The sequence below is a fragment of the Pristiophorus japonicus genome, chromosome 20 (assembly GCF_044704955.1).
Source record: "Pristiophorus japonicus isolate sPriJap1 chromosome 20, sPriJap1.hap1, whole genome shotgun sequence".
Taxonomy (NCBI): domain Eukaryota; kingdom Metazoa; phylum Chordata; class Chondrichthyes; family Pristiophoridae; genus Pristiophorus; species Pristiophorus japonicus.
Window position 1 is genome coordinate 67,117,191 of NC_091996.1, and position 15,160 is coordinate 67,132,350.

Below are 15,160 nucleotides of genomic sequence, written 5' to 3' on the forward strand. Positions count from 1 at the left end.
TAATTATGGTCATGGTCCCAAATGAGTTGCTGGCACTGTGTTAGCCACGGAGGGGAATAGAGTGTTCGTCGTCAAACTTTTGAATGGACAAACATGCAGAAAGCACTTGGATCAGACCAAAGTGTAGTTCACTGACAACCAAGAACAGTTTGAAGAGGCATTATCATCATTGATTCACCCACACACACCCAACCAGCAATCGGCCTTGTGGTTAACCATGAGGATGAACCCACCATGCCCGACAGTCTGATCAGACCAGCCACACCACAGTGCAACAATGATCCGACTGACTGAGCCATGCCAGGACTTCGACTCAGGCGATCAACCAGAGTACGCAGAGCCCTGGATCGCCTCAACTTGTAAATAACTTGTACATAAGACTTTGGCGGGGGGAGAATGATGTTATGTATGTAAACATTACCAATGTGTAAGATTTGCCATGAGGGGGCGCACCTGTGGGAGACCCAAGGGCCACCTGCACACCCTGGGCAAGCAGGTATAAAAGGCAGTCTACCATGCTGCTTCCTGACTCTGGAGTTACAATAAAGAGACCAAGGTCACAACAGTTTGAGCTTAAGATATACTGTCTTGTGGTGTTATTCTGAACGTAACAGAACCAATCATTGGTCCTTCCCTTTAAGCGAGGGAAGGAGCCTCCAAAGATGTTAGCGCTGCACTGAACATTGTTCAGCGCTCTGCCGCTACCGCCCCTCTCACTCACTTTAGCGCTCTAAGGGAAGTGATAGCTCTTGTATTTAGCGCTGCACTTCACTATTGGAGCGTGAAAGCGGAAATTCCCGGGAGCAAACAATCTTTTTTGCCTGGCAATACTTTTGTGCTCCTTCAAAAGTTATTGCCCCAAACGCAGCGCTGCACAATTTCTGGCCCTCAGACTTGATTTAGAACTCTAATCATTTTATTGAGCAGTGAGCACGAATTTGGCCTGCGCCTGGTGCTAATTCTCCAACTTTTCAACTGACACTACCCATTCCTTGGCTATAACGTATTTCTAGTTCTAAGACATTGCCTCCAATTGACATTAGTGTAACTAATCTATAATTATCTGATTGATCCTCCTTCTCTGCTTGAACAAAGATACTACATTGGCTACATTCCAGTTCACCAACAAAATCTGTATATTTATGGAAGATTTAAAAAGGTGGTCAGCTGCTCTTCTATATCCTCTCTGATTTCTTTCAACAGCTCAGGGTGAATGCCATCCGAAGCTGGTGTTCTGAAAATTGCTTCACAGCAAATTTCTTTTCTAGTTATCTCGAATAATTGGTCCATATTCACCACTTACATTCTCACTTCCACCATTATTTGTAAAACTCTAGAATATTTAGTTCATATCTCCTCCTTACCTTCATCCTTCACAATTAGACTCCCTCCTTCAAAGCTCCATGCTTCTATGCTCTCTTTTACTATGTTCCCATTTCAACCATCATTTGTAAAAATCAATGCAAAATATTTATTCAATATCTCAACCAAATCTTCATCTTCCACAATTAGATTCCATCCTTTATCTCTGAGTAGACATATCCCCTATTCCTTTACTTTTTAAAATGCTTATAAAAGTCCTTATTTTTTCCTTTTCTATCATTTGTTCACCTTTATTCATTTTATTAGCCTTTTTAATCTCTTTTTTTCAGCTGTTTATTATACTTTATGATTTTGTTTAATGCTGTTATCCTAACTTGATCATATGCCTACTGGAGAAAATAGAAGAATATCTACTAGTGGCTAGAAATTCAGTAGGTTAGCGCCTCCCCATAGTGCCGCGGTGGGGGGGGCGGGGGCACGCTAACAACATACTAAGGGGTTAACGACCAGGCGCAGCGAACGCAGCAACATCCATGAACTTCAGTGCCGGTTTAACACTGATGCTAACTCGTAGCACCTGGACCTCTAGTGCCTCACAGATCGTGACATCATAAAGTGCGCAGCACCCCATTATCGTCCCAGATGTAAAATTGACTCCCCCTGCTGTATCGCCTTGCGCCGACAGTACAAGCAAGAGGAGGCGTTGTGAACACGACTGGCCGCTTGGAGAGTGGTAATTGTGGGGGTTAACAGGGAGAGAGCCAAGCCAAAGCACAGCCAAGGTGTAAGGGCTATTGGCACTTAAGTCTGGGGAGGGCTAAGCCAGAGCACATAGTGCAAAGGTAATCAGCACAAAGGACTTGGGAGAGAGTGATGTTATATATGCAGACTATAGATATACTCTCTGTGTAGTCACTGTATAGTTGCAATAGATGGAGACTTGTTACCTGATTTACTATCAATAAGGTTTACACTGTGTATATACTATGCTGGCATCACTAGAGGGTGTAACTGGTGGAGACCGGAGTTTCCTGACCCTGTGCAGAGGCTGTCCACCAGAGGGCACTGCAGTGGGAGGCTTGAGGGTCACCTGCATAGGTGTGCAGGGTCCAGTATGAAAGGTTGCTCAACATGCTTGTGCCTCACTCTGGAGTTTGGAATCTGAGGAAGGATGTTCTTGCTATTGAGGGAGTGCAGCGAAGGTTCATCAGACTGATTCCAGGGATGGCTGGACTGTCATATGAGGAGAGACTGGATCAATTTGGCCTTTATTCACTGGAGTTTAAAAGGATGAGAGGGGATCTCATAGAAACGTATAAGATTCTGACGAGACAGAACAGGTTAGATGCGGGAAGAATTTTCACGATGTTGGGGAAGTCCAGAACCAAGGGACATAGTCTAAGGATAAGGGGTAGGCCATTTAGGACTGAGATGAGGAGAAACTTCTTCACACAGAGAATTGTTAACCTGTGGAATTCCCTGCCGCAGAGAGTTATTGATGCCAGTTCATTGGATATATTCAAGAGGGAATTAGATATGGCCCTTACGGCCAAGGGGATCAAGGGGTATGGAGAGAAAGCAGGAAAGGGGTACTGAGGGAATGATCAGCCATGATCTTATTGAATGGCGGTGCAGGCTCGAAGGGCCGAATGGCCTACTCCTGCACCTATTTTCTATGTTTCTATGTTTCTATGTTTAAAGGAAATGGTTTTCAGCTGGTGCAACAGTTATTATTTGCACCACTGTGGTGCCTGCGCAAAGTTTTTCATGTTTCAATGGTGAAAGATATCCAAGCCCTCCATTTTGAGAGAGTGTTTGGGCTGTAATGGCAGTCGCGCAGGTTGCTTTGCAAAACAGAACTACCGACAACTAGCTTGTGCAGCATCATTGGCCTTTCCCTTTTCCCTTTAAGCAGCATCTCATGCCGTGACCAATGTGCTCGAAATTGTTTAGTGCTCTGCCGCTCGGACTTTATTGCCCCAAGAGAAGTGGTTAGTGCTTGATTTAGCGCGGTACTTCCCTCTTGGAGTGCTAAAACTGAATATCGCTGGAGGAGAGAATGATTAGTTACTTTTTCAACTTTTCAACCGGGGCGTTATCAATTTTTCAGCTCCAATAAACCAAAAATATAGGGCTAGATTTTCAGTTTGAGGATTCTGATGGTGCTAATGGCGACAGGTTGGTGAATTTTACGCCGGGACATGGTTTGCGACAGCAGCCAACACATTTGGTTGCTGTGACCTGAGAGTGGAGTGGAGCGCGAAGGGAGATGTTCCACATCTCTCTTATGGCACTAGGCCGAGTGGGCAACTGAAAATCTGTTGCTAAAGATCTGGCTTCGGAGCGCCCTAAGAGAAGCCTCCCTGGAAATAAAAAAATCAGCTCAAAAAACATTCCCAATATATTGCTCACCCCACATAAAGATAAATCGGAAAAATAAAATGTTTTAAAAAACAATCACACTTACCTCAAACAGACATTCCTTCCTCACCGCAGCCAGGACAGCTCTGACCACCTGCTGTCTCAGGCGGATTGGCTACGGGGCGCTACGAAGTCAGTGCGAAACAATTTCAAGAACGGGATGATAACAGGGGCGTTGCATGACGCTCCCGGGCGGTACTGCTCAGTGCTACCGCAAAACCGGCACCAAATTTCCCGGTGTTATGCTGGAAGCTGACCGCCTGGGTGGCAATCATTTCCAGACCCATTACCACCCCTCTGGGGTGCTAACAGAGGCTACAAGCCAAATGAAAATCCAGACCATAATAAAGAATAGTCAGCACGGATTTCAATGAGGAAAGTCTTGCTTGACCAACCTCATTGAATTCTTTGAAGAGGTAACAGAGAGTGTGGACAAGGGTAATGCAATAGATGTAATTTATCTGGGTTTTCAAAAGCCTTCGATAAGGTACCCCATAATAGACTAATGAATAAGGCCAGGGCATGTGGAGTGAGGGGACAAGTAGCAGAATAGTTAACTAGCTAGCTTCAAGACAGAGTGGGGTAAATGGTAGCTATTCAGAGTGGCAGAAGGTGGGAAGTGGTGTTCCACAAGGATCAGGGCTGGGACCACTTTTGTTCACAATTTATATTAATGATTTAGACTTTGGAATCAAAAAAACAAGAGGCAAAATTGCCCCTTTTTATAGCCCCGTTGGAGCCTCTGGGGAGCACTTATGGGGTGCAAGAAATTTTTCATCCTGGGGAGGGAGGCGCTACTAACTCTGGGAAATTGCCCTGTACAAGTCATTCTTGCCCAGAACTGGTCCCAGTATCCCAAGAATTTGAACCCTTCCCTCCTACACTATCTCTCCGGCCATGTTTTTAATTCATTTAGCTTACTATTCCTCTGCTGACTTATATGTGGCACCAGGAGTAATCTTGAAATCATTACCCTGGAGGTGCTGCTCTTTAATCTATCTCCAAAGTGAAGGAAATCTTTTTGAGAGCCCCAATTCTATTTCTACTTCTGTCATAGGTTCCAACTTGAACCTTGTCTTCTTGCGGTTCCTGTTCCCTCCATGATATCCCTTATCCTAGCATGTGAAAGGCAACACACTATTCAAGATTTTCAGTTGCAACTACAAAACCACAAGTGCATTCCCTGACTATGGAATTCCTTATTACTACTACATTCAGTCATCGCTCTTTGGCAATCTCATGCCCCATGGTGCCATGGTTTATCATTTACATAGGATGCGATTTTAACTACCTACTGAGTGAAATATCCGCCATGGACACTTGGCTCTGTATAATCTGGTGGACTCCCAGTGGACACCATGTAAGGTATGTATAAAACCTATTTGTGTGGGCCCTGAGGAGCAGGAGTGCTGCTCCAAGCCCCACAAAGAAAACTTGGGCCACTGCTTCCCCAACCCCCACCTGAGAACCCCTCTCAACCTTCACACAACTTACCTGGCTGCCCGGCTGTCAGCCTCTGGGTTGTCTGAGCTTCATAGGCCCAAACCTGGTGAACTGATTTCAGGTGGGCATCTAGCCAGCATGATAATAATAATAACATTTATTTATATAGCGCCTTTAACGTAGTAAAACATCCCAAGGCGCTTCACAACAATTTTACAACGCATTAGATATTGACCATTGAGGGAAAGAGAGAAAAAGCGTGAGAAGGAAATGTAAAAAATGGTTAACAGCTCGGGTCCGAAGCGGTAGCGAAAATGCGCACGCAGATAGACACAGGCTAAAAAACTAATTCAAATTCAAATTATATTGTAAATAATACAATAAGGAGTATACAATAGCAAAATCACTTTAATAAAAATTAATTATAATTAAACAAAATTAAATAATATATACCGTAATTATAAATTCAGTTAAAATGAGAAAATCAGCAATTGAAGCAAATAAAATCAGTTATTAGCTGTCTTTAAGATTCATTCCCTGTCCAGTGATTCAATTAATCTGGAAGAACTAATCATTGTCCTTCATCCTTGTGATGTCATAATTTTATTACTTTTTATTTCTCATTTTGTCCTCTTGACAGGATCTATAATAGCTGCAAGCTCGCACTGCCTCTGTTGTGAGGAAGATGCTGATATTTAAATCTCCCTCCAGCTGTTCCAGGCTCATGCTGCCTCCATTGTCAGGGAGACGCTGATGTTTAAATCTCCCTCCAGCTGATCCAGGCTCCAGGCTTGCACTGCCTCCGTTGTCAGGGAGACGCTGATGTTAACAAAGCCTAAAAAGATCAAGCCTCCCACTAGTTTCTGAGTGGGCAACCTGCACATCCCATCTGCTTCCCACTTGGGAGCTAAAACTCCCCCTTTAGTTTTATTGAGTAGGTTTCCACCAGAACATCATTTACAAAAAATGATTATGTGACATAAACAATACAGCACTATTGAAAACCACTGACATGCAATTTGCTATTGGCATGTTTGCATCAGAGTTTTAGTAGGGCTCTACTATCTAAATTCTCCCAATCCTCAGTACTCACGTTGTATAGATTTACAAACAAATTGTTTCTCTTCTGAGCAGGGTCTGTCCGTTAACAATCCTGTATTTGTATCCAATTGCACACAGTCCTTCAGGTCTCCATTCAGCAAATCATTCATTAAGTATCTTCAAGAAACAAAACAAAAACAATGATAGGGCTTCAAAAATATTATTTATTTATTGATAACAGTAATTAAACATTACTTGACAGTGAAACTAAAAGGGTGCTACATTACAACGGTAACTACATTTCAAAAGTACTTAGTTGGCTGTTAAACACCGTGGGACATCCTGAGGTTGTGAAAGGTGCTATATAAATGCAAATCTTTCTTTCTTTTACTACGATCCCAGCACAGTGTCACCTGGACCATTCCTCTTTAGGGGATGTTTGCATCTGCACAGAAATAAACTGACCTCACCTGATACTACAAGGTTAGCTCATATGTATATTTACATGTCTATCCCAGCGTGTTGTTCATTAAGCACTGTGAAGACATGAGACACTATGTGCCAACACCATGTAAACAGCTGCTGGCCCACAAGGCCAAAATGACCTTTTGGGTGGAGAAGGAGGACATGGCTTGGGGAAAATCCATCTTTTGAGGCCCAACAATTCAGCTGCTGGTAAGTTGGGTGGTCGTAGTGGAAGGTTAAGGCTGCCAGGTAAAATGAGAGTGAAATAAATATGATTCTGACTGACATTTGGTTGGTGGGGGCCGGGTGGGAGATGGAATAGTGGTATTGGATGTCAAGAATCCTGCCAATACAGAAGCCAGGACCGTGTGGAATGAAATGGAACAGTTAATGAGTGGCAACCGCATAACCCCAGAGGACTCCTAGTCAATTCAGCACTAAGTTTAATGACCTCACAAGGTTAGCAAAGGTAAGTGTGATAGCTGAACGCTCCCGTTAATTTTTTTTCCTACATTTCAACCAATGCATCCACTATTGCTGCCGCTACTTCTCTTAAAACCCTAGGATGCAAGCCATCAGGTCCAGGAGATTTATCCGCCTTCTGATCAGTTTTTTATAGAATTCCCACCAAAGTAGGGGGCTTCAACATGTATGCCTGTTGAAGCCCCCTACTTTGGTGGGAATTCTATAAAAAAACTGATCAGAAGGCGGATAAATCTCCTGGACCTGATGGCTTGCATCCTAGGGTCTTAAGAGAAGTAGCGGCAGCGATAGTGGATGCATTGGTTGTAATTTACCAAAATTCCCTGGATTCTGGGGAGGTCCCAGCAGATTGGACAACTGCAAATATAACACCCCTATTTAAAAAAGGAGGCAGACAAAAAACAGGAAACTATAGACCAGTTAGCCTAACATCTGTGGTTGGGAAAATGTTGGAGTCCATTATTAAAGAAGCAGTAGCAGGACATTTGGAAAAGCATAATTCAGTCAGGCAGTCAGCATGGATTTATGAAGGGGAAATCATGTTTGACAAATTTTCTGGAATTCTTTGGAGATGTAACAAACAGGGTGGATAAAGAGAAACCAATGCATGTGGTGTATTTGGACTTCCAGAAGGCATTTGACAAGGTGCCACATAAAAGGTTACTGCACAAGATAAAAGTTCACAGGGTTAGGGGTAATATATTAGCATGGATAGAGGATTGGCTAACTAACAGAAAACTGAGAGTTGGGATAAATGGTTCATTCTCGGGTTGGCAATCAGTAACTAGTGGGGTGCTGCAGGGATCAGTGCTAGGACCCCAACTATTTACAATCTATATTAACGACTTAGATGAAGGGACCGAGTGTAACAAAGCCAAGTTTGCTGATGATACAAAGATGGAAAAAAAGCAAAAAACCTGCAAAAGGACATAGACAGGCTAAGTGAGTGGGCAAAAATTTGGCAGATGGAGTATAATGTTAGAAAGTGTGAGGCTGTGCACTTCGGCAGAAAAAAATCAAAGAGCAAGTTATTATTTAAATGGAGAAAGATTGCAAGGTGCTGCAGTACAGCAGGATCTGGGGGTACTTGTGCATGAAACACAAAAAGAAAGTATGTAGGTACAGCAAGTGATCAGGAAGGCCAATGGAATTTTGGCCTTTATTGCAAAGGGGATGGAGTATAAAAGCAGGGAAGTCTTGCTACAGCTATATAGGGTATTGGTGAGGTCACACCTGGAAAACTGCGTGCAGTTTTGGTTTCCATATTTACGAAAGGATATACTTGCTTTGGAGGCAGTTCAGAGAAGGTTCACTCGGTTGATTCCGGGGATGAGGGGGTTGACTTATGAGGAAAGGTTGAGGAGGATGGGCCTCTACTCATTGGAATTCAGAAGAATGAGAGGTGATCTTATCGAAACGTATAAGATTATGAGGGGGCTTGACTAGCTGGATGCAGAGATAATGTTTCCACTGATGGGGGAGACTAGAACTAGCAGGCATGATCTTAGAATAAGGGGGCGTCCATTTAAAATAGCGATGAGGAGAAATTTCTTCTCTCAGAGGGATGTAAATCTGTGGAATTCGCTGCCTCCGAGAGCTGTGGAAGCTGGGACATTGAATGAATTTAAGACAGAAATAGACAATTTCTTAAACGATAAGGGGATAAGGGGTTATGGGGAGTGGGCAGGGAAGTGGAGCTGAGATCATGATCTTATTGATCTTATTGAATGGCGGAGCAGGCTCGAGGGGCCGTATGGTCTACTCCTGTTCCTATTTCTTATGTTCTTATATTCTTATACACCAGCAGCTGCCTGAAGACGAGCAGCCCACATACACAGCAATGTCTCTACCATTGCCTTGAACTTCTTTGTCATTGGATGAAAATTGGGAATTAATAATGGGGAACAGGGAAATGCCAGAGACTTTGAACAAATATTTTGTATCAGTCTTCATGGTAGAAGACACTAAAAACAACCCAATAATGGATAATCAAGGGGCTATAGGGAGGGAGGAACTAAAAACAATCACCATCACTAAAGAAGTAGTACTCAGTAAAATAATGGGACTAAAGGTGGACAAGTCCCCTGGACCTGCTGGCCAGAAGTGGCTACAGAGATAGTAGATGCATTGGTTGTAATCTACCAAAATTCCCTGGATTCTGGGGAGGTCCCAGCGAATTGGAAAACTGCAAATCTAATGCCCCTATTTAAAAAAGGAGGCAGACAGAAAACAGGAAAGTATAGACCAGTTAGCCTAACATCTGACGTTGGTAAAATGGTGGAGTCCATTATTAAGGAACCACTAGCAAGACATTTGGAAAAGCATAATTCAGTCAAGCAGAGTCAGCAAGGTTTTATGAAATGGAAATCATGTTTGACAAACTTGCTGGAGTTCTTTGAGGATGTAACGAGCGGATAGATAAGGGGGAACCAGTGGATGCGATGTATTTGAATTTCCAGAAGGCATTCAATAAAAAGGTTACTGCACAAGATAAAAGTTCACGGGGTTGGGGGTAATATATCAGCATGAATAGAGGATGAGCTAACTAACAGAAAATAGAGAGTAGAATAAATGGATCATTTTCCGGTTGGGATACAGTAACTAGTGGGGTGCCGCAGGTATCGGTGCTGGGGCTTCAACTATTTACAATCTATATTAATGACTTGGATTAAGGGACCGAGTGTAATGTAGCCAAGTTTGTTGATGATACAAAGATGGGTGGGAAAGCAAATTGTGAGGAGGACACAAAAAATCTGCAAAGGGATATAGACAGGCTAAGTGAGCGGGCAAACATTTTGCAGATGGAATATAATGTGGGAAAATGTGAGCTTATCCACTTTGGCAGAAAAAATAGAAAAGCAAATTATTATTTAAATGGAGAAAAATTGCTGCAGTACAGAGGGACCTGGCGGTCCTTGTGCATGAAACACAAAAATTTAGCATGCAGGTACAGCAAGTAATCATGAAAGCAAATGGAATGTTGGCCTTTATTGCAAAGGGGAAGGAGTATAAAAGCAGAGAAGTCCTGCTATAACTGTATAGGGTATTGGCGAGGCCACACCTAGAGTACTGCATACTGTTTTGGTCTCCTTATTTAAAGGAAGAATATACTTGCATTGGTGGCAGTTCAGAGAAGGTTCACTCGGTTGATTCCAGAGATGAGGGGGTTGACATGAGGGTAGGTTGAGTAGGTTGAGCCTGTACTCATTGGAGTTCAGAAGGATGAGATGTGATCTTATCATAACATAAGATAATGAGGGGGCTCGACAAGGTGGATGCTGAGAGGATATTTCCACATAGGGAAAACTAGAACTAGTCTCAGAATAAGGGGCCACTCATTTAAGACTGGGATGAGGAAGAATTTCTTCTCTCAGATGGTTGTAAATCTGTGAAATTCTCTGCCCCAGAGAGCTGTGGAGGCTGGGTCATTTAAAAGATTTAAGTTACAGATCGACAGATTTTTGAGCGATAATGGAATATAGTGTTATGGGGAGCGGGAAGGGAAGTGGTGCTGAGTCCATGATCAGATCAGCCATGATCTTATTAAATGGCGGAGGAGGCTCGAGGGGCCAAATGATTTACTTCTGCTCCTATTTCTTATGTTCTTATTGTGTTCTTATGGATATTTAAGGTAGCATCTGGAGATCTTTGCCAAAATAGTCAGAAAGAAAATCATTAATGTATTGAGTATCCAACAATAACAAAGGAACTCCAAAGCCTCTCCACCGTTGTTCAGCTGGATGGGACTGCACACACTTGGTTCCATTCCTATCTTTCCAGCCATAGCCATAGAATCACCTGCAATGGCTTCTCTTCCCACTCCCACATCATCATCTCTGGTGTCCCCCAAGAATTTATCCTTGGCCCCCTCCTGTCCCTTGGCAACATCATCTGAAAACGCAGCACCAGTTTCCACATGTACGCTGACGACACCCAGCTCTTCCTCACTGCCAGTTCTCTCGACCCCTCCACTTTCTCTAAGTTGTCAGACTGCTTCACCGACATCCAGTACTGGATGAACAGAAATTTCCTCCAACTATATATTGGAAAGACCGAAGCCATTGTCTTCGGTTCCCGCCACAAACTGAATTCCCTAGCCACCGACTCCATCCCTCTCCCTGCCTGCAGTCTGAGGCTGAACCAGCATGTTCCCAACCTTGATGTCATATTTGACCCTGAGATGAGCTTCTGACCATATATCAGCGCCATCACTAAGACCTACTTCTACTTCCGGAACATTGCCTGACTCTGTCCATGCCTCAGCTCATCTGCTGCTGAAACCCTCATGAATGCCTTTGTTACATCCAGAAATGACTATTCCAACGCACTCCTGGCCAGCCTTCCACGTTCTACCCTCTGTAAACTTGAGATCATCTAAATCTCTGTGTCCTAACTTGCACCAAGTCCCATTCATCCATCATCCCTGTGCTCACTGATTTCCTTTGGCTCCCTTTTAAGCAACATCTCATTTTTTAAATTTTCATCCTTGTTTTCACATCCCTCCATGGCCCCTCCCTATCTCTGTAATTTCCGTAATCTCCTCCAGCCCCACAACCTTCCAAGATATTGTGCTCCTCTAATTCATGTTTCTTGCACATCCCAGATTGTAATCACTCCACCATTGGTGGCCATGCCTTCAGATGCCAAGGCCCTAAGCTCTGGAATTCCCTCCCTAAAACTCTCGGCCCCTCTACCTCTCTTTCCTGTCTCTTTCGGTGGTTCGGTGTCAAATTGGGTTTTATAACGCTCCTGTGAAGCGCCTTGGGATGTTTTACTACGTTAAAGGTGCTATATAAATACAAGTTGTTATTGTTGTTGTAAGTTCCACTCATCCATCACCCCTGTGCTTGCTGACCTATATTGATTTCCGGTCCACCAATGCCTCAAATTTAAAATTCTCATTCTCATGTTCGAATTCTTTCATGGCCTCGCCCCTCCCCATTTCTGTAACCGCCACAAGCCCTACAATCTTCTGAAATCTCTGCGTCCCTCCAACTGTGGCCTCTTCTGCATTCTCTGGTCCCTTCACCACATATTCCTAATGGCCTCCCTCCTTCAGGTCTGCTCTCCCTACTTTTCAAAGATCGCAATGTAGATGAACGCATTAATCTTGCAGCAGCATGTGATTTGGTCGAAAAAATATTGACAATGTACCCCGGGCCCCCGGCTCCAGCTCTAGTGCGCTGCTCTCCTGCGCTTTCCACACTCTCTCCAGCCACTCATGCTTTGGCCATTGGTTCTTTTCTCATGACCACGCATATTCTGGCCTCATATCCCGACCTCGCTGTTGGCCTCGACCTCCCAACCTCGCTGTTGGCCTCAGTATCCCGACCTCGCTGCTAGTCCGTGCTGAGCCTTTCCTGGGTCCCGACCCCACTGCTGGCCTTGTGTCCCGACCTCCCTGCTGCTCCACGATGTGCCATCCCTGGGTCCCGACCCTTGCTGTTGGCCCATGCTGTGTGTTTCCTGGGTCCAGACCTCGACATAAGTGTGTGTGTGTATGTACTAGGTCCATACAGCAGAGCCTGGTCTCTAATCATCTTGGATCCCCTTGCCATTGGACCAAGACCTTGCTCTGTCAAGTTTGTGTGGTAGCTAGTGTGCAACGGCCACCCCACATTAAAAGAATTCATGCACAGGCATCTTCCATCCTTTAAAATGAAGTTTAAAATGGAACATCAGGACCCTCATGGACAATCCCAACAGCGACAGACCGGAATGTCGTACTGCTATCATTGTCCAGGAACTCAGATGCTATGTCATCAACATCGCCGCCCTGAGCGAGACACGGTGGGCAGGAGAACGTCAGCTCAAGAAACAAAGTGGTGGATACAGAAGAAGATCGGCACCTCCATATTGTTGACTTTGCCATCAGAAATTAGCTAGTTTTACGTCTTAGAGATTCCCCCTAGGGGATACACGAACGCCTCATGACCCTTCGGCTCACCCTAACTCGGAACCAGTATGCTACGGTCATCAGTGCGTATGCCCCAACCCTGGAAGCTACGGATGAGGCCAAAGAGGAATTCTACTCCAGCCTTGAACAATCCCTGTCCTGAGTCCCAATGGGCGACAAGCTGATTCTCCTTGGCGACTTTAATGCCAGAGTTGGAAAGGACACAGATCTCTGGAGAGGAATGATTGGCAGGGAAGGGGTCGAGAAAACCAACTCTAATGATATCCTTCTCCTGATGAAATGCTCAGAACATGGTCTTGTCATAACCAACACCTTGTTTCATCAGAAAGCCAAGTACAAGGCAGCCTGGCAACGCCCTCTCATCTGCTAGACTACGTCATCGTCCGAGTGAGGGACCACAAGGACCTACGCATCACTCGCGTCATGACAGGAGCTGACTGCTGGACTGACCATCATCTAATCAGCTCTGTTTTCTCCATCAATGTAGCCTGAAAACGGCGGGGGCAACAAAAATGCTGCTACAAAAAGGTCAAAGCTGAAGCACTCCGAGACCCTGCGAAGAAAGCCCTATTCAGCCAACGCCTCACAACCAACCTGACGACTTCCAATGAACCGGAGCCAGAGAGTGTCCATAATGCCTGGTCTGCCCTCAAGTCCAGCATAATTAGCACCTGTGAAGAGACTCTTGGTTACTCTACCAGAAAACTGGTTCGATGAAAATGACCAGGCGATCCAAGAACTAATAAATCGCAAATGCAAGGCATTTCTGAATTGGAAACAACTCCATAACTCGAGTGAAAGAAAGCAGACCTACAAACAACTGAAGGCCAAGGTGCAACAAAAAACTCGTGACCTAAAGAACAAATGATGGGTGGAAAAAGCGCAGGAGATCCAGCATTTAGCTGACAATCACGACGTGCGTCGATTTTTTAGCGCAGTCAAATCCACCTGTGTCCCAAGCACTCAAGGTCCTACTCCACTGAGAGCCAAGAATAGATGAGATGCTCATCAAGGGCAGTCAGTGCCCGCTGGAAGGAGCACTTTGAGGATCTCCTCAACCAAGACTGTGTCTTTGATGTGAGTGTGCTTGATTCCATCCCAAAGCATGCTACCATCACCACCTCGGCACAATCCCAGCCCGGCATGAGGTTGAAAAAGCCATCCGACAACTTAAAAACAACAAGGCCTCAAGAGTAGACGTAATCCCCACCAAAGTACTAAAGCATGTGGAGAAGTACTCTTGGCATAAATCCATGACCTCATCTCTCTTATCTGGAAGGAGGAGTGCATGCCAGGGGATCTCAGAGAAGCCATAATCATGACCACCTTTAAGAAAGGGGACAAGTGCGGTAATTACAGAGGAGTTTCCCTGCTGAATGCCACAGGGAAAATCATCGCAAGAATCCTCCTCAATCATCTCCTCCCAGTGGCTGAAGAGCTCCTTCCAGATGTCGATTCTGCCCAATAAGGGGCACAATGGACATGATCTTCACCGCGCGACAGATCCAAGAAAAATGTAGGGAGCAGCATCAACATGGCTTTCTTTGACCTCACAAAGGCCATCGACTCTGTCAACCATGAGGGATTATGGAGTGTCCTTCTCAAATTCAGCTGTCCTCAAAAATTCGTCACCATCCTCTGCCTGCTTCACGATGACTTGCAAGTTGTGATTCTTACCAATGGATCCACCGCAGACCCAATACAGCTGCAGACCGGGCTCAAGCAGGGCTGAGTCATCGCACCACGCTCTTCTCAATCTTCCTCGCTGCAATGCTTCTTCTCACTCTTAACAAGCTTCCACTGGAGTGGAGTTAATCTACAGGGCAAGTGTGAAATTGTTCAACCACCGACGCCTCCAGTCCAGAACCAAAATTGTTACAATCTCTGCCACTGAATTACAATATGCAGATGATGCTTGCATTTGTGCACACTTGGAGTCCGAACTCCAAACCATCAGTGACACCTTCACTGAAGCCTATGAGAGTCTGGGCCTCACATTAAATGTCAGTAAGACAAAGGTCCTCTACCAACCAGCCCCCACCACACTGTACTGCTCCCCAGTTATCA

At 44.7% G+C, this 15,160-nt stretch overlaps 1 protein-coding gene across 1 annotated transcript in view; it reads right to left on the minus strand.

Annotated features, from left to right (window-relative positions):
- The window catches only part of LOC139232756 (uncharacterized), a 192,850-nt gene that overhangs the window by 91,674 nt on the left and 86,016 nt on the right, over positions 1-15,160 (minus strand). The window contains exon 8 of the mRNA XM_070863259.1: positions 6,281-6,405. Within this exon, the coding sequence (XP_070719360.1) occupies positions 6,281-6,405 (125 nt within the window). The remainder of the gene's footprint in view (positions 1-6,280; positions 6,406-15,160) is intronic.